A 23,725-nucleotide genomic window follows, 5' to 3' on the forward strand; every position below is an offset into this window, starting at 1 on the left:
AACGTATATCCGTTTCTGTTGGAGCGGGAAGGAACCGGCGCAATGGATTATGGGCATTGTAGTTAATTACCACGTTTCTGCACGGAACTAATAAATTGAATATTTGCTTTATAGATGGGTTAGCTGACATCACGAAAACGATGTGCGCGCTTCCGTGGGGCAGAAATCAACCTGTTGTGATTCTGGATGGCCAGATTGCGAGCAAGAATGACAAGAAACTGACGTGTGGGGATTCTGGATGTGTCTCGTTTCAGCTCATTTCATCTTGTTATTGATATAATGTCTTGTTTTGACTGATTTCATGTCAATGCTAATATGGCACAAAAAAATCGCTAGCTCACCAACACATTTATGTTTTCAATAAACATTGGATACGAAAAATGGCTTACATGTTGTCAACAATCTAAGCCAAGCCTGTCTGTTTTGCCCCATAGTTGCGAACGCCTCGGTTTTGTTGCTAAACAACCAACCCGTCTATGAAAACGACAACTCCCTTCAGTCCAGCGTCCCACATAGTTATTGTCTTGATTTCTCTCTTGAATGATTTGTGTGTTGGGCTCACAAAAACAAAATAAATGGAATTCAAGTAATTGAACTGACTTCAGTCAATTAGTTGTTTAATAATTGAAAAAATGTACAACATTTCAGTTAATCGCTCATCACTAGTACCGAACCATTTTAAGTGTCTGTTTTCTGTCCATGGTTGGGCCGTGAAGGTTGTTGTTGTTGAGTTGTCAAGGTAACGCAACCCTGATCTGCGTCTGTGTTGTAGCGTTCAGTTGTTTTGTCAGGCGATATGACGCAGGAGCTTCCCAGGTATTTAACCATGTGGGACGGTAATCAGTTTATCTACTCAAGACTTAAACTAAAGTCTTAAAGGCGCTGCGTGGTCATTCAGTCGTCTGCATTGGCCGGAGCACCATTTACGGTGATACGGTCTCTGCAGAAGTCAGGGCATTCATTCTTCTTGCCCTTCGCGGAGCAGCGCAGAGCTGTTGTCAAGGAAGTGAGATTGTGCTTATACAGGATCTCACGCCCCCACCTACCGTCAACCAATCATGTCAATGAGGAGCTATACGGAACCCTCCGCATTGGTACAGAATTTGGGAGGCGCACAGCAATGCGGTACAGTGCTCAGTTTGGTCGCTGTGTGTCTCCAGAGGCTCTGCATATTTCGGATCAAGCATAAATTGGCTTTTACTGCAACCATGGTGACGAGAGAGATGAGGGAGAGAGAAGAGAGACATCTATCTCTATCTTTAATCTCATTATTAGCGGTACAGCTGGTATTGCTGTTGTTGTTGTTGTCGTACCTGACTGAAGGGTTATCTGGATGTATTGAATATATTTATGGATATGATCAAACAGGATGGACTTTGACACTTGTAGTTTAGAGCAAAGTCCTCATATCTATATATCTATGCTGTAACATATCTTTACACAGGGTTGAAACAGAGATGTGCACTATGATTCTCTCAGGCTCAGAGTCTAAGGAGTCTATGTTTTTGTTTGTTTTGGGCGTCAATCATAAAGTCCTATTGGTTGGTTGGTGGTGCTGTGGGACATGTCTATGCTGCTATTGGTCCGTTCGGCTGTCAATCTTCTTCTGTGACATAACCTTGGGAACACCATGTAAAGTTTCAAATGAAGATTCTAATGTATTTTAATGTATAATAATGAATAAAATATTTGAAATTAAAAATACTATTTAGTTGAAATTTGTTGCTGCTTAAAGGTACCATGCGTAAGATTTCCACTGACTAGAACATTTCAACTGTATAAGATCTAGTTCAGATAAAGACTAACTATTTTGTGAAGAGGAGAGTGAGGTCCCTTTAGATTATGTTCAGTGTGTGTGTGTACTGTGTGTGTACTGTGTGTGTACTGTGTGTGTACTGTGTGTGTAGTGTGTGTGTGTACTGTGTGTGTAGTGTGTGTGTACTGTGTGTGTAGTGTGTGTGTGTGTAGTGTGTGTGTACTGTGTGTGTGTGTAGTGTGTGTGTACTGTGTGTGTACTGTGTGTGTACTGTGTGTGTAGTGTGTGTGTGTACTGTGTGTGTACTGTGTGTGTAGTGTGTGTGTGTAGTGTGTGTGTACGGTGCACCAGGAGTGCCACATTGGCTCCAGGCCACCGGATCTAAAGCAGCTCAGTCACTCTGAGAGAGAACAGCACCCATGTTACTCTAATCCTCTACGTGTGTGTGTGTGTGTGTGTGTGTGTGTGTGTGTGTGTGTGTGTGTGTGTGTGTGTGTGTGTGTGTGTGTGTGTGTGTGTGTGTGTGTGTGTGTGTGTGTGTGTGTTTAATTTGCCACGGAGGGATTGAGGATGTTTTACACAGTCCAATCTGAGCCGTAGCCTCACAGACACTGTCAGTATAAGCATAATCCTATATTTACTGTGGGATACATTTGGACATTTTGTGATAAATATTTTCTCGCTGGGAGACGGATCCCTACAGGAGATTTTACATTTAAAATGTTGATTAATGGCAGGAAACATGGATGCATTGTGGAAAGTTTAGAATATTCTGAAGTATGTTGTATGTCCCTTGACTGTTTAGTTAAACTTGCTTTGAAGAAATTGTTTAGAAAACGGGCTGAAACAGATTTTCCATAACTGGAAGTGAGCCAATGAGACCTCAGGACTAGGTCAGAACATGGGCTTTGTTCAAAAATAACTCCAAATATCTAGAGGTGGATCACAGCTTTGACATGTTGGCGACCACTGATATTTGACATGTTGACTATAGGTGCTGATATTCTAACCATGTGGCCACAGGTTTCTGGTCAAGATTGTCCAATAGAAATTGATGGAAATGTCTGAAGATCACAGCTCTTGAATGGGTAAATGGAATGTTCAGAGGTAACAACATGGCGTCCAGCTCCAACGACTCTATTCGGTCGAGTTCCTGCCCTACTACATTGCAGACGAATGCCAGATCTCACAATGCCTCAATAGGTGTTTAACATAGCAGCTAACCGCATCATATGATATAACAATCTGCAATGCAACACCTAAGCATCTAATCCGGGCAGGAACTCAACCTACAGCTTTGTTTCCAACTACAGTTGCAGTAGATTTTCTTATGTTATGTTCTACTGCCCTCTGGTGCCACCTTGTTGTCATGGTTACAGTCTGCTGTTCTACTGCCCTCTGGTGCCACCTTGTTGTCATGGTTACAGTCTGCTGTTCTACTGCCCTCTGGTGCTACCTTGTTGTCATGGTTACAGTCTGCTGTTCTACTGCCCTCTGGTGCTACCTTATTGTCATGGTTACAGTCTGCTGTTCTACTGCCCTCTGGTTCTGCCTTATTGTCATGGTTACAGTCTGCTGTTCTACTGCCCTCTGGTGCTACCTTGTTGTCATGGTTACAGTCTGCTGTTCTACTGCCCTCTGGTGCTACCTTATTGTCATGGTTACAGTCTGCTGTTCTACTGCCCTCTGGTTCTGCCTTATTGTCATGGTTACAGTCTGCTGTTCTACTGCCCTCTGGTTCTGCCTTGTTGTCATGGTTACAGTCTGCTGTTCTACTGCCCTATGGTTCTGCCTTGTTGTCATGGTAACAGTCTGCTGTTCTACTGCCCTCTGGTGCTGACTTGTTGTCATGGTTACAGTCTGCTGTTCTACTGCCCTCTGGTGCTACCTTATTGTCATGGTTACAGTCTGCCGTTCTACTGCCCTCTGGTTCTGCCTTGTTGTCATGGTTACAGTCTGCTGTTCTACTGCACGCTGGTGCTGCCTTGTTGTCATGGTTACAGTCTGCTGTTCTACTGCCCTCTGGTTCTACCTTATTGTCATGGTTACAGTCTGCTGTTCTACAGCCCTCTGGTTCTGCCTTGTTGTCATGGTTACAGTCTGCTGTTCTACTGCCCGCTGGTGCTACCTTATTGTCATGTTTACAGTCTGCTGTTCTACAGCCCTATGTGGGGGCTTACGTGTCGCGTGCGTTGCAAATTAAATTTAAACATACATGTTATTCAATCATTGCACCCACACTGCTCACGTGTGGCCAGGAACGTCTGCGTAGCCAGGCGCTAAAATTGAACTTGGTTCTATTTGTGACGCTTGACGCGCTGCGAGTCCCGCCTCTCCCATCTCCTCATTGGTTTTTAGGAACATATACCCACGTGGGTGATTGAAAGATGAACTGTTACAGCCTTATTCTAAAATGTATTAAATAGTTTTTCCCCCCTCATCAATCTAAACACAACATCCCATAATAACAAAAAGAAAATAGAAACTGTTGCTAATTTATTACAAATAAAAAATGGAAGTATCACATTTACATAAGTATACAGACCCTTTACTCAGTACTTTGTTGAAGCACCTTTGGCAGCGATTACAGACTCAAGTCCTGTGTATGACGCTACAAGCTTGGCACCCCTGTATTTGGGGAGTTTCTCTCATTCTTCTCTGAAGGTCCTCTCAAGCGCTGCCAGATAGGATGGGGAGTGTTGCTGCACAGCTATTTTCAGGTCTCTCCAGAGATGTTCGATCGGGTTCAAGTCCGGGCTCTGGCTGGGCCACACAAGGATATTCAGAGACTTGTCCCAAAGCCAACCCTGCTTTGTCTTGGCTGTGTGTTTAGGGTCGTTGTCCTGTTGGAAGGTGAACCTTCGCCCCAGTCTGAGGTCCTGAGCACTCTGGAGCTTGTTTTCATCAAGAATCTCTCTGTACTTTGCTCTGTTCATTTTTGCCTCTAGTCTCCCAGTCCCAGCAGCTCAAAAACATCCCCACAGCATGATGCTGCCACCACCATGCTTCACCGTAGGGATGGTGCCAGGTTTCCTCCAGATGGGATGCTTGGCATTCAGGCAAAAGTTTAATCTTGGTTTCATCAGACCAGACAATCTTGAGAAGTCCTTAATGGGCCTTTTGGCAAACTCCAAGTGGGCTGTCATGTGCCTTTTACTGAGGAGTGACATCCGTCTGGCCACTCTACCATAAAGGCTTGATTGGTGGAGTGCTGCAGAGATGGTTGTCCTTCTGGAAGGTTCTCCCATCTCCACAGAGGAACTCTGGAGCTCTGTCAGAGTGATCATCGGGTTCTGACCAAGGCCCTTCTCCCTGATTGCTCACTTTGCCCGGGCGGCCAGCTCTCGGGAAGTCATGGTGGTTCCAAACCTCTTCCATTTAAGAATGAGGGAGGCCACCGTATTCTTGGGGACCTTCAATGCTGCAGAAATGTTTTGGTACCCTTCCCCAGATCTGTGCCTCGACACAATCCTGTTTCAGAGCTCTACGGACAATTCCTTTGACCTCATTGCTTGGTTTTTGCTCTGACATGCACTGTCAACTGTGGGACCTTATATAGACAGGTGTGTGCCTTTACAAATCATGTCCAATCAATTGAACTTACCACAGTTGGACTCCAATCAAGTTGTATAAACATCTCAAGGATGATAAATGTAAACAGGATGCACCTGAGCTCAATTCCGAGTCTCATATCAAAGGGTCTGAATACTTATGTAAATAAGGTATTTCTGGTTTTTATTTTTAATACATTTGCAAACATTCTACAAACCTGTTTCCACCATCATTATGGGGTCAACCTGTTTTCACCATCATTATGGGGTCAACCTGTTTTCACCATCATTATGGGGTCAGATTGCTGATTTTACTTTTTTTAAATCCATTTTAGAATAAGTCTGTAACGTAACAAAATGTGAAAAATGTCAGTGGGTCTGAATACTTTCCGAAGGTTCATCATACTATGTAGTGTTTGTTATGTTAGTAAATGGAAAATAAATTATTAAGGTTACATCCACCAGATTTCTATAGAGTTTACAAACTGATCTTATCAAAACATATTATTAAATTATAGTTAATGAAAGTATAGTATAATACTACAGTATCAAAGGTTTGCAACTATAGGAAGTCATTGGTTTGTGGAGGTCTGGTCTCCTGGTGAGGATGTCAGATGTTGTGATGATGTCAGACAAGCCTCTACAGCGTCACGCACCACTGGGTGGGACTCCAGACGAGACTCTGCCTCAGAGAGAGAGCAACCAATCAGCAGACAGACCAACGCCAGCGGGACCACCTACAGACAGAGACAGAGAAACAGAGAGACAGAGAGAGATAGAGAGAGACATATAGAGACAGACGGGAGAGGGAGAGAGAGAAATGGAAAACACAGGTTAGCAATTGACAGACAGATAGAGGTGTGTGTTTATGTCACTGTTTCAAGTTTGAATGTCACATGCACAAGTACAGTGAAATGCTTTTCTTGCAAACTCTAACCCCAACAATGCAGTAATCAATAACAATGTAGCTCTAAAAATAACAAGGTAGAAGAAAAACACAGAAGATATAAAAAACAAGAAAGTAGAACACAAAGTAAGCATACCAGTGGAGGCTGCTGATGACAGGACAGCTCATAATAAAGGCTGGAATGGAGTAAGTGGAATGGTATCAAAAAACATGGTTTTCATTTGTTTACCATTCCATTCCCTCCATTCCAGCCTTTACTATGAGCCGTCTTCCCCTCAGCAGTCTCCAATGAAGCATACTATATACAGGGTCAGTTCTAGTATCATATTTACAATGTGCAGGGATACTGGATTGATGGAGGTAGATATGTATAGGGGTAATCATACTATATACAGGGTCAGTTCTAGTATCATATTTACAATGTACAGGGATACTGGAGTGATGGAGGTAGATATGTATAGGGGTAAGGTGACAGGGATACTGGAGTGATAGAGGTAGATATGTATAGGGGTCAGGTGACTAGGCATCAGGATATATGATAAACAGAGTAGCAGCAGCGTCTATGATGATTGTATGTGAGTGGGTGTGTAGAGTCAGTATAAATGTATGTGCATATTATGTAAATGATGGAGTGTGTGTTTGTGTGTGTATATGTGTGTGTGCTGGAGTATCAGTGTGTGTAGTGGTTGTTAGAGTATTACTGTGTTGGAGTGACAGACAGTGACTGTGTATGTGTGTGTGTGTGTTAGAGTATCAGTGTGTGTAGTGTGTAGGGCCCTGTGAGTGTGCAGTGCAAAGATAGGAATAAGATAAAAACGTCAACTCTGATATTTAGTTAGTTATTTATCAGTGTTACGGCTACTAGCTCTTCGGGAGTCTGTTGGTTTCAGACTTGATGCACGGTGCCGCTTGCCATGCAGAGACAGAGAGAACAGTCGATAGCTTGGATGGCTGGAGTCTTTAACAATTTACCGGGCTTTCCTTTCACACCGCCTGATATAGAGGTCCTGGATGTCAGGGAGCTCGGCCCCAGTGATGTACTGGGCTGTCCGCGCGATCGAGGGCGGTGCTATTACCATACCAAGCAGTGAATCGGCCAGTCAAGATGCTCTCAATGGTACCATTGTAGAACATTTTGAGGATTTGAGGGCCCATGCCAAACCTTTCCACCTCCTGAGGGGGAAGAGGTGCTGTCGCGCCTTCGTCACGACTGTACGCATGTGAACACTGAGGAACTTGAAGCTCTCGACCCGCTCCACTGCAGCCCCGTCGATGTGGATGAGGGCTTTCCCACCCCCCGGTTTCCTGTTGTCCACAAACAGCTCCTTGGTCTTACTGACATTGAGGGAGAGGTTATTGTTCCGGCACCACACTACCAGGTCACTGACCTCCCTGTAGGCTGTCTAATTGTTGCCGATGATAAGGCCTGCCAAGAAACGTCCTCTCACTGTCAACTGTGTTTATTTTCAGCAAACTTAACATGTGTAAATATTTGTATGAACATAACAAGATTCAACAACTGAGACATAAACTGAACAAGTTCCACAGACATGTGACTAACAGAAATTGAATAATGTGTCCCTGAACAAAGGGGAGGGGTCAAAATCAAAAGTAACAGTCAGTAACTGGTGTGGCCACCAGCTGCATTAACTACTGCAGTGCATCTCCTCCTCATGGACTGCACCAGATTTGCCAGTTCTTGCAGTGAGATGTTACCCCACTCTTCCACCATGGCACCGGCAAGTTCCGAGACATTTCTGGAGGGAATGGCCCTAGCCCTCACCCTCCGATCCAACAGGTCCCAGACGTGTTCAATGGGATTGAGATCTGGGCTCTTCGCTGGCCATGGCAGAACACTGACATTCCTGTCTTGCAGGAAATCACGCACAGAACGAGCAGTATGGCTGGTGGCATTGTCATGCTAAAGGGTCATGTCAGGATGAGTCTGCAGGATGGGTACCACATGAGGGAGGATGTCTTCCCTGTAACGCACAGCGTTGAGATTGCCTGCAATGACAACAAGCTCAGTCCGATGATGCTGTGACACACCGCCCCAGACCATGACGGACCCTCCACCTCCAAATCAATCCCGCTCCAGAGTACAGGCCTCGGTGTAACGCTCATTCCCTCGACGATAAATGCGAATCCGACCATCACCCCTGGTGAGCAAAACCGTGACTCGTCAGTGAAGAGCACTTTTTGCCAGTCCTGTCTGATCCAGCGACGGTGGGTTTGTGCCCATAGGCGACGTTGTTGCCAGTGATGTCTGGTGAGGACCTGCCTTACAACAGGCCTACAAGCCCTCAGTCCAGCCTCTCTCAGCCTATTGCAGACAGTCTGAGCACTGATGGAGGGATTGTGCGTTCCAGATGTAACTCGGGCAGTTGTTGTTGCCATCCTGTACCTGTCCCGCATGTGTGATGTTCGCATGGACCGATCCGGTGCAGGTGTTATTACACGTGGTCTGCCACTGCGAGGACCATCAGCTGTCCGTCCTGTCTCCGTGTAGCGCTGTCTTAGGCGTCTCACAGTACAGACATTGCAATTTATTGCCCTGGCCACATCTGCAGTCCTCATGCCTCCTAGCAGCATGCCTAAGGCACGTTCACACAAATGAGCAGGGACCCCGGGCATCTTTCTTTTGATGTTTTTCAGAGTCAGTAGAAAGGCCTCTTTAGTGTCCTAACTTTTCATAACTGTGACCTTAATTGCCTACCGTCTGTAAGTTGTTAGCGTCTTAACGAACATTCCACAGGTGCATGTTCATTAATTGTTTATGGTTCATTGAACAAGCATGGGAAACAGTGTTAAAACCTTTTACAATGAAGATCTGTGAAGTTATTTGGATTTTTACAAATTATCTTTGAAAGACAGGGTCCTGAAAAAGGGACTTTTCTTTTTTTGCTGAGTTGAGTTATTCCTCGTATCTAGGTGGGTGAGGGCAGTGTGGAGTGCAACTTGAGATTGTGTCCTCCATGGATCTGTTGGGGCGGTATGCTAATTGGAATTGTTCTAGGGTGTCTGGGATGATGGAGTTGATGTGTGCCATAACGAGCCTCTCAAAGCACTTCATGATTACAGATGTGAGTGCTACAGGGCGGTAGTCATTGTGGCATGAAGCCTTAGAGTTCTTAGGAACAGGAAATGTTATTCATATTGTATTATTTTCTATTATTACTTTTTATTTGAGTCTACTTGGTAAATATTTTCTTCTTCTTGAACTGCACTGTTGGTTAACGGCTTGTAAGTAAAGCATTTCGCGGTAAAGTCTACACTTGTTGTATTCGGCGCATGTGACTAATAAAGTTTGATTTGATTTGAATGATGGTGGTCATCTTAAAACACGTGGGGATTACAGACTGGGACGTGATCTGAGAACTCACCCTGGAATAACATTGGGCCCCGCCGGCCTTGTGGGTACTGACCTGATTAAAGACTTTACTCATGTCGGCCTCGGAGAGCGAGATCCCCCAATCTTCTGGGTCGGTGGCGGCCCTCAGACCCAACACACTGTTATTATTGTTAAAGCGTGCATAAAATGCAATGAGTTTATCTGGTGGAGAGGAATTGTTGGGCAGATCACGGCTGGGTGTTCCTTTGTAATCTGTAATGGACTGTTGCCCCTGTCACATGCTGCGGGTTTTGTGTGTGTGTGTGTGTGTGTGTGTGTGTGTGTGTGTGTGTGTGTGTGTGTGTGTGTGTGTGTGTGTGTGTGTGTGTGTGTGTGTGTGTGTGTGTGTGTGTGTGTGTGTGTGTGTGTGTGTGTGTGTGTGTGTGTTTGTGTGTGTGTGTGTGTGTGTGTGTGTGTGTGTGTTTGTTTGTTTACCCTGTTCCGGCGGCTGGCGGTGAGTGTGTGTGTGTGTGTGTGTTTGTTTACCCTTTTCCTGCGGCTGGCGGTGAGTGTGTGTGTGTGTGTGTGTGTGTGTGTGTGTGTGTGTGTGTGTGTGTGTGTGTGTGTGTGTGTGTGTGTGTTTGTTTGTTTACCCTTTTCCTGCGGCTGGCGGTGAGTGTGTGTGTGGTGACCCCAGCTGAGGTGATGTCCTCTGGTAGTTGTTCGACATTATAGATGGCCTTCAATAGTGCCTCCTCACACTGGGTCAGGGAGACACCTGACAACTTCTACAGAGAGAGAGATGGTTACAGTTTGCTGTTGGTGACCTGTGTATCTGCAGTATGTGTATAGCCCTGTAGTACAGTTTGCTGTTGGTGACCTGTGTACCTTCAGTATGTGTATAGCCCTGTGGTACAGTTTGCTGTTGGTGACCTGTGTACCTGCAGTATGTGTATAGCCCTGTGGTACAGTTTGCTGTTGGTGACCTGTGTACCTGCAGTATGTGTATAGCCCTGTGGTACAGTTTGCTGTTGGTGACCTGTGTACCTTCAGTATGTGTATAGCCCTGTGGTACAGTTTGCTGTTGGTGACCTGTGTACCTGCAGTATGTGTATAGCCCTGTGGTACAGTTTGCTGTTGGTGACCTGTAGGTCTACCATGTGGTTCCTGTAGATCTTTCCCTTTAAAACGTGACTTCCTGTACTCACAGCATTCAGCACCAACTTACTGGACAGCTCCCACTGCTGGGGGAGGGAGTGAGGGAGGGATGGAGAGAGAGAGAGAGAGAGAGAGAGAGAGAGAGAGAGAGAGAGAGAGAGAGAGGAGGAGAGAGAGAGAGAGAGAGAGAGAGAGAGAGAGGGGGGGGGGGGAGAGGGGAGAGAGAGCGAGGGGGGAGAGAGAGAGAGAGAAAGGGAGGGGGGGAGAGAGAGGGGAGAGAGCGCGAGGGCGGGAGAGAGAGAGAGAGGGAGGGGGGAGAGAGGGGAGAGAGAGCGAGGGGAGAGAGAGAGAGAGAGAGAGAGGGAGGGGGGAGATAGAGAGAGCGAGGGGAGAGATAGAGAGAGAGGGGGGGAGAGAGAGGGAGAGAGCGCGAGGGGGGAGAGAGAGAGAGAGAGAGAGAGAGAGAGAGAGAGAGAGAGAGAGAGAGAGAGAGAGGAGAGAGAGAGAGAGAGGGGGGGGAGAGAAAGAGAGAGAGAGAGAGAGAGAGAGAGAGAGAGAGAGAGAGAGAGAGAGAGAGAGAGAGAGAGAGAGAGAGAGAGAGAGAGAGAGGTCACGATCAGATGAGCTCCTGCATTTTTCAGCATTTTCTTTAAAAAAGATAGATTTAGAGTTAGATAAACTTGGATTTTTTTGTCAGGGACATATGCAGGATGTTACCCTCTACTACATAACCCTCACTTCAAATCAAAACTCAAAACCTACAAACTGATTTTGGACGGAATTACGGAATCACCTGAAAAGTTCACAACAACCAAGGATTATAATTCTATATAAATTCTCTGGAAAACAACAGAAACCTGAAAACACCACCCAACCTGGAACTGAGTGAGTAATGTTTAGTCTGAAACTATATTCTATTTCCAAAAGCCAAGAAGAAAAATACATGACATTACTTTATAAGCATTGAATGAAACATAATTAACAAGCTTGATACAGCTTCAACTAGCACTTACGTGTCAAGTGAGAGGTGTCAAAGCCCATTAGCCCAACAATGGCAGGAGAGTCGAATAGTCTACCCCAAACAAATGGAGAGGCCTTAGAAGCTGCCTCCCGCTGTTCAGAGGTAATTAAAATACAGTACCCGGTGATTGTAAAGAATGATAAGGCAAGAAAAAATCACAAAATGAAGCTCCTTATGGAAAATCAAGAGACACTTTTTGCTGACTATTACAAAAATGGGAACATCAGCAACCTTATCTTCCACACAAACCATCCCCTGGCATGGCACAGTGCTATATTAGCACACTACCCCTCTGTTAAGAGAGGGGGGGTTAACGAGGGGTGGAAACTCAGGATTCTTGACAACGAGGACGAGGAGTCAGCTAATATAAATCTTTATAAGTCTAGAACAGTAATGGTACAGGGCAACCCCAAACAGTTTCAGCTGGACTTTCACCTAATCAAAGAATTATCCCAGCAGGAGAAGCTCTCCCTTGATAAAGATACCCCCACCCCAAGCGGGTCAGACCAGACCTCTTCATCAGGACCCACAGACGAGCAACCCTCAGCAGACAGTCAACCTCCCAGCACAGAGTACTTCCCCCTCATTGAAATGAAGGATAAATTCACCCAGCTGGAGGTAAGGCAGGTGGAGCTGGAACAGCAGGTGATTACACTCCAGTCAGCACAGACCCAGACAACAGTCCAGCACAACACCCCCTTAACCATACCAGGAGAGCTGGAGGTGGAGAGAGACATATCTGCACTCTGGACTGTGGTGAGACAATTTCAACAGGAGAAAGAGCAGAAGCAGGAGCAGAACAAAGCAGTAGAGGAGAGGATCAGACTGCTGGAGGAGAGGGAGAGGGTGATGGAGGAGAGGATCAGACTGCTGGAGGAGAGGTGGAGGGGGATGGCATGTGACAGAGAACAACCCACTAGGGAGGTGGCCATCCCCACAGAGACGCCAGCAGAACAGCCCACCTCAGCACCCGACAAAAGTCTCAATACCACAGCAGAACAGTCCACACCAGACCCTGACCATAGAGTCGACATCACAGCAGAACAGACAAAAGAAAAACCCCAAGCCCAGCAGCTCTCACCCCCTCTGAGCACCCCCCCTGTCAGCCACCCTGATAGCCCTCCTGATAACCCCTCCACACCCACTGAGGACAAACACAAGACACAGATTGTCCTCCTTATGGACTCAAATGGGAAATTTATGGAAGAAAAAAAACTTTTTCCCAAACACAGTGTGTCTAAACTCTGGTATCCAAACACCCAGCGCGCCCTAGACCTTCTGTCTGAGGACAAACTAGGCTCACCTAGCCACATAATAATACACACAGGCACAAACGACCTGAGAGCACAGCAGGAAAGGGTGGCCACAGCACTGAAGGGTGTGATTGAAAAAGCTTCTTCTACTTTCCCCAACGCACAAGTGGTTATCTCCACCCTGCTACCACGAAAAGACTTCCACCCTGCTACAATACAGCGGGTAAACGCAAGCATTTCCCGTGACTGTGCCTCAAAACCAAATGTCTTTCTGGCCCACCACTCCACCCTGGACTTGAACAGCCTCTATGACCAGGTCCACCTCTACAAGGCAGCAGTGCCCACCTTTGCCCGGACTCTAAAGGACATCGCTCTCAAACGCAGCCCCAACACTTCACACAGGAGCAACAGATCAATAGACACCCCACCCAGACCAGCGAGACACCCTCCAAGACCTTCAGGACCCCCCCCGTGGACCTACACAAAGAGGACCCACGCCAAGAGGACTTACATCCAGACCACAGCACCCCAGACACATCCACACCCCCACCCCAACCAATCAACACCCCCCCACATCAACCATGCCCACACCCAATTTAGGCCCCCTCAGATCAGACCTATGCCACTCCTGCCCACCCCATGCACCCCGCCCCCGCAAAGAGGGCATCAACATGGAAGTCACACATACGCCCAGGTAATGAGCGGGCAAACAGGCCCAACCCCCACTCTTACACTCGCCCAAGCCAACGGCATGTACCAGATGCTCAGCAGGCTCTGCTCACACTTACTGGCCTGAGGCCAAACCACGACCAACAACACTGGACACTTTATGGAACAAAAAGCCTTCACTATATCATCCTGGAATATCCAAGGCCTGAGGTCATCTGCCTTTGGCCTAAAGAGCAGGAACCCGGACTTCACCAAAGAAATCGGTAATGCAGACATTGTCATCCTGCAAGAAACATGGTATAGAGGAGACGGACCTACTGGTTGCCCTCTAGGTTACAGAGAGCTGGTAGTCCCATCCACCAAACTACCAGGTGTGAAACAGGGAAGGGACTCAGGGGGAATGCTAATTTGGTATAGAGCAGACCTAACTCACTCCATTAAATTAACCAAAACAGGAACATTTTACATTTGGCTAGAAATTCAAAAGGAAATTATCTTAACAGAGAAAAATGTCCTCCTGTGTGCTACCTATATCCTCCCACTAGAATCCCCATACTTTAATGAAGACAGCTTCACCATCCTGGAGGGGGAAATCAATCATTTCCAGGCCCAGGGACATGTATTAGTCTGTGGCGACCTAAATGCCAGAACTGGACACGAACCTGACACCCTCAGCACACAGGGGGACAAACACCTGCCTGCAGGTGACAGCATTCCCTCCCCCATATGCCCCCCTAGACACAACTATGACAACATAACCAACAAAAACGGGTCACAACTCCTGCAGCTCTGTCGCACGCTGGGTATGTACATAGTCAATGGTAGGCTTCGAGGGGACTCCTATGGCAGGTACACCTATAGCTCATCTCTTGGCAGTAGCACTGTAGACTACTTTATCACTGACCTCAACCCAGAGTCTCTCAGAGCGTTCACAGTCAGCCCACTGACACCCCTATCAGATCACAGCAAAATTACAGTCTACTTGAACAGAGCAATACTCAATCATGAGGCATCAAAGCCAAAGGAACTGAGTAACATTAAGAAATGCTATAGATGGAAGGAATGCAGTTTGGAAACCTACCAAAAAACAATTAGACAACAGCAAATCCAATCTCTTTTAGACAACTTCCTGGGTAAAACGTTCCACTGCAATAGTGAAGGTGTAAACTTGGCAGTAGAAAATCTTAACAGTATATTTGACCTCTCAGCTTCCCTATCAAATCTAAAAATCTCAAATAGAAAACCGAAGAAAATGAACAACAATGACAAATGGTTTGATGAAGAATGCAAAAATCTAAGAAAGAAATTGAGAAACCTGTCCAACCAAAAACTTAGAGACCCGGAAAACCTGAGTCTACGCCTTCACTATGGTGAATCACTAAAACAATACAGAAATACACTACGGAAAACGAAGGAACAGCATGTCAGAAATCAGCTCAATGTAATTGAAGAATCCATAGACTCTAACCAATTCTGGGAAAATTGGAAAACACTAAACAAACAACAACACGAAGAATTATCTATCCAAAATGGAGATGTATGGGTAAACCACTTCTCCAATCTTTTTGGCTCTATGACAAAGAATAAATAGCAAAAACATATACATGATCAAATACAAATACTAGAATCAACTATTAAAAACTACCAGAACCCACTGGATTCTCCAATTACCTTGAATGAGTTACAGGACAAAATAAAAACCCTCCAACCCAAAAAGGCCTGTGGTGTTGATGGTATCCTTAATGAAATGATCAAATATACAGACAACAAATTCCAATTGGCTATACAAAAACTCTTTAACATCGTCCTTAGCTCTGGCATCTTCCCCAATATTTGGAACCAAGGACTGATCACCCCAATCCACAAAAGTGGAGACAAATTTGACCCCAATAACTACCGTGGAATATGCGTCAACAGTAACCTTGGTAAAATACTCTGCATTATCATTAACAGCAGACTCGTACATTTCCTCAATGAACACAATGTACTGAGCAAATGTCAAATTGGCTTTTTACCAAATTACCGTACAACAGACCATGTATTCACCCTACAAACCCTAATTGACAACCAAACAAACCAAAACAAAGGCAAAGTCTTCTCACGCTTTGTTGATTTCAAAAAAGCCTTTGACTCAATTTGGCATGAGGGTCTGCTATACAAATTGATGGAAAGTGGTGTTGGGGGTAAAACATACGACATTATAAAATCCATGTACACAAACAACAAGTGTGCGGTTAAAATTGGCAAAAAACACACACATTTCTTCACACAGGGTCGTGGGGTGAGACAGGGATGCAGCTTAAGCCCCACCCTCTTCAACATATATATCAACGAATTGGCGCGGGCACTAGAACAGTCTGCAGCACCCGGTCTCACCCTACTAGAATCCGAAGTCAAATGTCTACTGTTTGCTGATGATCTGGTGCTTCTGTCACCAACCAAGGAGGGCCTACAGCAGCACCTAGATCTTCTGCACAGATTCTGTCAGACCTGGGCCCTGACAGTAAATCTCAGTAAGACCAAAATAATGGTGTTCCAAAAAAGGTCCAGTCGCCAGGACCACAAATTCCATCTAGACACCGTTGCCCTAGAGCACACAAAAAACTATACATACCTCGGCCTAAACATCAGCGCCACAGGTAACTTCCACAAAGCTGTGAACGATCTGAGAGACAAGGCAAGAAGGGCATTCTATGCCATCAAAAGGAACATAAATTTCAACATACCAATTAGGATCTGGCTAAAAATACTTGAATCTGTCATAGAGCCCATTGCCCTTTATGGTTGTGAGGTCTGGGGTCCGCTCACCAACCAAGATTTCACAAAATGGGACAAACACCAAATTGAGACTCTGCATGCAGAATTCTGCAAAAATATCCTCCGTGTACAACGTAGAACACCAAATAATGCATGCAGAGCAGAATTAGGCCGATACCCACTAATGATCAAAATCCAGAAAAGAGCCGTTAAATTCTACAACCACCTAAAAGGAAGCGATTCCCAAACCTTGCATAACAAAGCCATCACCTACAGAGAAATGAACCTGGAGAAGAGTCCCCTAAGCAAGCTGGTCCTGGGGCTCTGTTCACAAACACAAACACACCCCACAGAGCCCCAGGACAACAACACAATTAGACCCAACCAAATCATGAGAAAACAAAAAGATAATTACTTGACACATTGGAAAGAATTAACAAAAAAACAGAGCAAACTAGAATGCTATTTGGCCCTAAACAGAGAGTACACAGTGGCAGAATACCTGACCACTGTGACTGACCCAAACTTAAGGAAAGCTTTGACTATGTACAGACTCAGTGAGCATAGCCTTGCTATTGAGAAAGACCACCGTAGGCAGACATGGCTCTCAAGAGAAGACAGGCTATGTGCACACTGCCCACAAAATGAGGTGGAAACTGAGCTTCACTTTCTAACCTCCTGCCCAATATATGACCATATTAGAGACACATATTCCCTCAGATTACACAGATCCACAAAGAATTCGAAAACAAATCCAATTTTGATAAACTCCCATATCTACTGGGTGAAATTCCACAGTGTGCCATCACAGCAGCAAGATGTGTGACCTGTTGTCACAAGAAAAGGGCAACCAGTGAAGAACAAACAGCATTGTAAATACAACCCATATTTATGCCTATTTATTTTAACCTGTGTGCTTTAACCATTCGTACATTGCTACAACACTGTATATATATATATAATATGACATTTGTAATGTCTTTATTGTTTTGAAACTTCTGTATGTGTAATGTTTACTGTTAATTTGTATTGTTTGTTTCACTTTTGTGTATTGCTACCTCACTTGCTTTGGCAATGTGAACACATGTTTCCCATGCCAATAAAGCCCCTTGAATTGAATTGAATTGAATTGAATTGAGAGAGAGAGAGAGAGGGGAGAGAGAGCGAGGGGGGAGAGAGCGAGGGGGGAGAGAGAGAGGGTGGGGGTAGAGAGAGAACACAATATGGAGAGATGAGTTGAGAGGTTGAGAATGAACAGAAGAAAAGCAGATCTGTATTGAACTGACTGAAGTCATGTGTTGTACCATGTGAACAGTAGAGGAGGAGGGCCAGGTTATGTTGAGGACAGATGAACACAGGAGAGCAATGCTGTCCTGTAAACACACAGCACAGTTAACACACACACACACATACAAAGGCAATCACTCAGGAAAACAAACACACGCATGTACGTACACACGCACACACACACACACACACACACACACACACACACACACACACACACACACACACACACACACACACACACACACACACACACACACACACACACACACACACACACTGATTGACGTACAGCAGCGGAGTCTCCCTCTAGTCCGTGATAGAGAGAGTGGAGGTTGGAGGTCTTCTCTCTCACTCTGTGGGCCATCTTCTCTACATCACCAACGTCATCTAAACAAGAACAGATGTCATTGTCTGGGACAGAGAGGCTGCAATTCAATCTGAGGAATTGCAGGAATATTGCCTTTAATAAAGGGAAGACGGCAGAATTAGGTTGCTGTTAAACCTTCTGATCGGTTTCCTACTTCCAACTTAAAGTCCCAATATGACATGTCACTTTACATTTGTGTTTTGGGTCAAATTTATATTTTATCCGAATTTGACCGAAGTCATGTCGGAAAAGCGTTCTGAAAAGTGAAGTCAAGAGAAGAACACGTGAGTGAACACACAACAGGAGTGAAGCAACTGTCCACATACGATAGTGAAGACCCACATCATACCGAGTCCTCAATGTTTTAGAAAAAAATATTTTTGATATTTGGCTGTTAGCGTAGCCACTTTAGGCTATTAGCAAAACTCTGTTGTTGGCCGATGGTAGCTATAGCCTCCATCCTACTAAACTACACTGCAGCAGGTACAGATCCATACAGCCTCCATCCTACTAAACTACACTGCAGCAGGTACAGATCCATACAGCCTCCATCCTACTAAACAACACTGCAGCAGGTACAGATCCATACAGCCTCCATCCTACTAAACTACTAAACTACACTGCAGCAGGTACACATCCATACAGCCTCCATCCTACTAAACTACACTGCAGCAGTTACAGATCCATACAGCCTCCATCCTACTAAACTACACTGCAGCAGGTACAGATCCATACAGCCTCCATCCTACTAAACTACACTGCAGCAGGTATAGATCCATACAGCCTCCATCCTACTAAACTACACTGTAGTAGTTACAGATCCATACAGCCTCCATCCTACTAAACTACACTGCAACAGGTACAGATCCATACAGCCTCCATCTTACTAAACTACACTGCAGCAGGTACAGATCCATACAGCCTCCATCCTACTAAACTACACTGCAGCAGGTAGAGATCCATACAGCCTCCATCCTACTAAACTACACTGCAGCAGGTACAGATCCATACAGCCTCCATCCTACTACACCACACTGCAGCAGGTACAGATCCATACAGCCTCCATCCTACTAAACTACACTGCAGCAGGTACAGATCCATACAGCCTCCATCCTACTAAACTACACTGCAGCAGGTACAGATCCATACAGCCTCCATCCTACTACACTACACTGCAGCAGGTACAGATCCATACAGCCTCCATCCTACTAAACTACACTGCAGCAGGTACAGATCCATACAGCCTCCATCCTACTAAACTACACTGCAGCAGGTACAGATCCATACAGCCTCCATCCTACTAAACTACACTGCAGCAGGTACAGATCCATACAGCCTCCATCCTACTACACTACACTGCAGCAGGTACAGATCCATACAGCCTCCATCCTACTAAACTACACTGCAGCAGGTAGAGATCCATACAGCCTCCATCCTACTAAACTACACTGCAGCAGGTACAGATCCATACAGCCTCCATCCTACTAAACTACACTGCAGCAGTTACAGATCCATACAGCCTCCATCCTACTAAACTACACTGCAGCAGGTACAGATCCATACAGCCTCCATCCTACTAAACTGCACTGTAGCAGGTACAGATCCATACAGCCTCCATCCTACTACACTACACTGCAGCAGGTACAGATCCATACAGCCTCCATCCTACTAAACTACACTGCAGCAGGTACAGATCCATACAGCCTCCATCCTACTAAACTACACTGCAGCAGGTACAGATCCATACAGCCTCCATCCTACTAAACTACACTGCAGCAGGTACAGATCCATACAGCCTCCATCCTACTAAACTACACTGCAGCAGGTACAGATCCATACAGCCTCCATCCTACTAAACTACACTGCAGCAGGTACAGATCCATACAGCCTCCATCCTACTAAACTACACTGCAGCAGGTACAGATCCATACAGCCTCCATCCTACTACACTACACTGCAGCAGGTACAGATCCATACAGCCTCCATCCTACTAAACTACACTGCAGCAGTTACAGATCCATACAGCCTCCATCCTACTAAACTACACTGCAGCAGGTACAGATCCATACAGCCTCCATCCTACTAAACTACACTGCAGCAGGTACAGATCCATACAGCCTCCATCCTACTACACTACACTGCAGCAGGTACAGATCCATACAGCCTCCATCCTACTAAACTACACTGCAGCAGGTACAGATCCATACAGCCTCCATCCTACTAAACTACACTGCAGCAGGTACAGATCCATACAGCCTCCATCCTACTAAACTACACTGTAGTAGTTACAGATCCATACAGCCTCCATCCTACTACACTACACTGCAGCAGGTACAGATCCATACAGCCTCCATCCTACTAAACTACACTGCAGCAGGTACAGATCCATACAGCCTCCATCCTACTAAACTGCACTGTAGCAGGTACAGATCCATACAGCCTCCATCCTACTACACTACACTGCAGCAGGTACAGATCCATACAGCCTCCATCCTACTAAACTACACTGCAGCAGGTACAGATCCATACAGCCTCCATCCTACTAAACTACACTGCAGAAGGTACAGATCCATACAGCCTCCATCCTACTAAACTACACTGCAGCAGGTACAGATCCATACAGCCTCCATCCTACTAAACTACACTGCAGCAGGTACAGATCCATACAGCCTCCATCCTACTAAACTACACTGCAGCAGGTACAGATCCATACAGCCTCCATCCTACTAAACTGCACTGCAGCAGGTACAGATCCATACAGCCTCCATCCTACTAAACTACACTGCAGCAGTTACAGATCCATACAGCCTCCATCCTACTAAACTACACTGCAGCAGGTACAGATCCATACAGCCTCCATCCTACTACACTACACTGTAGCAGGTATAGATCCATACAGCCTCCATCCTACTAAACTACACTGCAGCAGGTACACATCCATACAGCCTCCATCCTACTAAACTACACTGTAGCAGGTACAGATCCATACAGCCTCCATCCTACTAAACTACACTGTAGCAGTTACAGATCCATACAGCCTCCATCCTACTACACTACACTGCAGCAGGTACAGATCCATACAGCTTTGGGTGCCTCCATAAAACCAAACTACATTTCAGCTACACTTCCCGAGTTACGCTTACACACAGGTGGTCGCCTCTTGTCTTCCGTCTGTCTTCCATATACAAGTGTCTGTCTTCCATATACAAGCGCTGTAACATGGAGATACGGCCGTGTGGGAACACTAACCCTAGAAAAAGGTGTGTAGTAATTTAACCTATTGTTTTCAGAAAATTATTTCTCACAAAAATCTTAACCGCGAGCGACTCGTGTTAATGTTCAGACTGAGCGTTGGGTCTCTTAAACAAAACTACCCTTGTACAGAAGACGCTTTCGTCCAATGACTCCTATGTGTAACGCAATGGAACAGCGATGATCAAGGGCAACCAGATGCCAGATCCGAGTGGGCCAGTTCCTTTTGCATAGCCCGGTGCACTTAGATAGCTAGCTATCTTCGTTTTTTTTTTTTTTATCATCGACTAACGACGTAACATGACAGTCTTCGGGCACTTTAGTACCTACTTAGCCGATTCGCCTCACTGAGGTACAATAAGATCTGGACACTACATCCAAGATGTCAACCGGTGTTTTCAAGGTAATCTACTCACGCTCACATGGTTTCCACTAGATAACACAGCCACAAAGTCGAAACTGTCTATATACAGTACACTGAGTGTACAAAACAATAGGAACACCTTCCTAATATTGCATTGCACCCCCTTTTGCCCTCAGAACAGCCTACATTTGTTGGGCCATGGACTCTACAAGGTGTCGAAAGCGTTTCACAGGGATGCTGGCCCATGTTGACTCCAATCTTTCCCTACAGTTGTGTCAAGTTGGCTGGATGTCCTTTGGATGGTGGACCATTCTTGATACACACGGGAAACTGTTGAGTGTGAAAAACCCAGCAGCGTTGCAGTTCTTGACACACTTAACCGATGCGACTGGCACCTACTACCATACCCCATTCAAAGGCAATTCAATATTTTGTCTTGCCTATTCACCCTCTGAATGGCACACATACACAATCCATGTCTGTTGTCTCAAGGCTTAAACATCCTTCTTTAACCGGTCTCCTCCCCTTCATCTACACTGATAGAAGTGGATTTAACAAGTGACGTCAATAAGGGATCATAGCCTGGATTCACCTGGTCAGTCTGTCATGGAAAGAGCAGGTGTTCCTAATGCTTTGTCCACTCAGTGTACGTACAAATTAATGATGATTTGTGGACGAAAGTAATGGCTAAAGTGTCTTTTTAGGAATTTTGTCATCTGTCTTCTCTATGTAGCCGTCTATGGAAATTGTATTGCTGGACCGGGCGTCAGTTAAACTGCAGTACAGAAGCAAAACTGTATGAGCACTCATAACCGTGCTTCTAGACCAGAACCCTGGCCCGTAGATTGGTCCGTAGATTGGTCCGTAGATTGGCCCGTAGATTGGCCCGTAGATTGGCCAGGAGATTGGTCCGTAGATTGGTCCGTAGATTGGTCCTTAGATTAGTCCGTAGATTGGTCCATAGATTGGCCAGTAGATTGGCCCGTAGATTGGCCAGTAGATTGGTCCGTAGATTGGTCCGTAGATTGGCCCGTAGATTGGCCCGTAGATTGGCCCGTAGATTGGCCCGTAGATTGGCCCGTAGATTGGCCCGTAGATTGGCCCGTAGATTGGCCCTGAAGATTGGCCCGTAGATTGGCCCGTAGATTGGCCCGTAGATTGGCCCGTAGATTGGCCCGTAGATTGGCCCGTAGATTGGCCCATAGATTGGCCCTGAAGATTGGCCCGTAGATTGGCCCGTAGATTGGCCCGTAGATTGGCCCGTAGATTGGCCCATAGATTGGCCCGTAGATTGGCCCGTAGATTGGCCCGTAGATTGGCCCGTAGATTGGTCCGTAGATTGGCCAGTAGATTTGGACTCGACCACTGAAGCCACCAGCAGGCTGTCCCTTTCTTGATGTCAAAGCCAAAATGTTGGTATATGAATTGTTTGATAAATTGTGAAATTATAAACTTTTGCTGTTTTAGATTGATTATAATCAATCTACGTTGTTAGATTTGTGCAATATATATTGTGCAACCTTTCCTTTAAAAGCGATCGGATTGTATCCGGCCAAACACTGTAGACATTGTTTATGCTCACCAATTGTTAGTAACCTTGTCTGAGACCCAAGGACATGTGTTAGTGCCCAGGCTTTAGCTCAGTAGGCTCACCATGACATGTGTACAGCAGTAGGACGGTGTCTCTGTCACTTAAAGTAGGCAGAACCAGACTCACAAAGTCCTCATGGGCTACACAGAACTGGGATCCCTGGAAACACACACACACACACACACACACACACGCACGCACGCACACACACACACACACACACACACACACACACACACACACACACACACACACACACACACACACACACACACACACACACACACACACACACACACACACACACACACACACACACACACACACACACACACACACACACACACACACACACAGTTAGAAGATATGGTAATAAAATAAGTGTGTCAGCTCTCTCTCTCTCTCTCTGGTAAATATATTGCCCATGACTCATGGTCTCGCTTTAGCTGACAGCTTGG

The 23,725-nt window shown here is 45.7% G+C and overlaps 1 protein-coding gene across 5 annotated transcripts in view; it reads right to left on the bottom strand.

The window, feature by feature from the left end:
* Positions 1 to 576: 576 nt before the first annotated feature.
* Positions 577 to 23,725, bottom strand: part of gckr (glucokinase (hexokinase 4) regulator) — a 36,904-nt gene continuing 13,755 nt past the window's right edge. For 2 of the 5 annotated variants that reach the window (XM_055862665.1, XM_055862666.1), the window contains 6 exons: positions 23,330 to 23,426; positions 17,983 to 18,080; positions 17,690 to 17,776; positions 10,646 to 10,789; positions 10,199 to 10,333; positions 577 to 6,044 (listed from right to left, as the gene is read on the bottom strand). In XM_055862665.1, the coding sequence (XP_055718640.1) occupies positions 5,880 to 6,044; positions 10,199 to 10,333; positions 10,646 to 10,789; positions 17,690 to 17,776; positions 17,983 to 18,080; positions 23,330 to 23,426 (726 nt within the window). In that variant the 3' untranslated portion in view covers positions 577 to 5,879. Of the gene's footprint in view, positions 6,045 to 10,198; positions 10,334 to 10,486; positions 10,790 to 17,689; positions 17,777 to 17,982; positions 18,081 to 23,329; positions 23,427 to 23,725 lie in introns of those variants that run through there. The other 3 variants (XM_055862664.1, XM_055862663.1, XR_008752874.1) reach the window with 3 other exon arrangements.

Source organism: Salvelinus fontinalis, chromosome 15, assembly GCF_029448725.1.
Source record: "Salvelinus fontinalis isolate EN_2023a chromosome 15, ASM2944872v1, whole genome shotgun sequence".
Taxonomy (NCBI): domain Eukaryota; kingdom Metazoa; phylum Chordata; class Actinopteri; order Salmoniformes; family Salmonidae; genus Salvelinus; species Salvelinus fontinalis.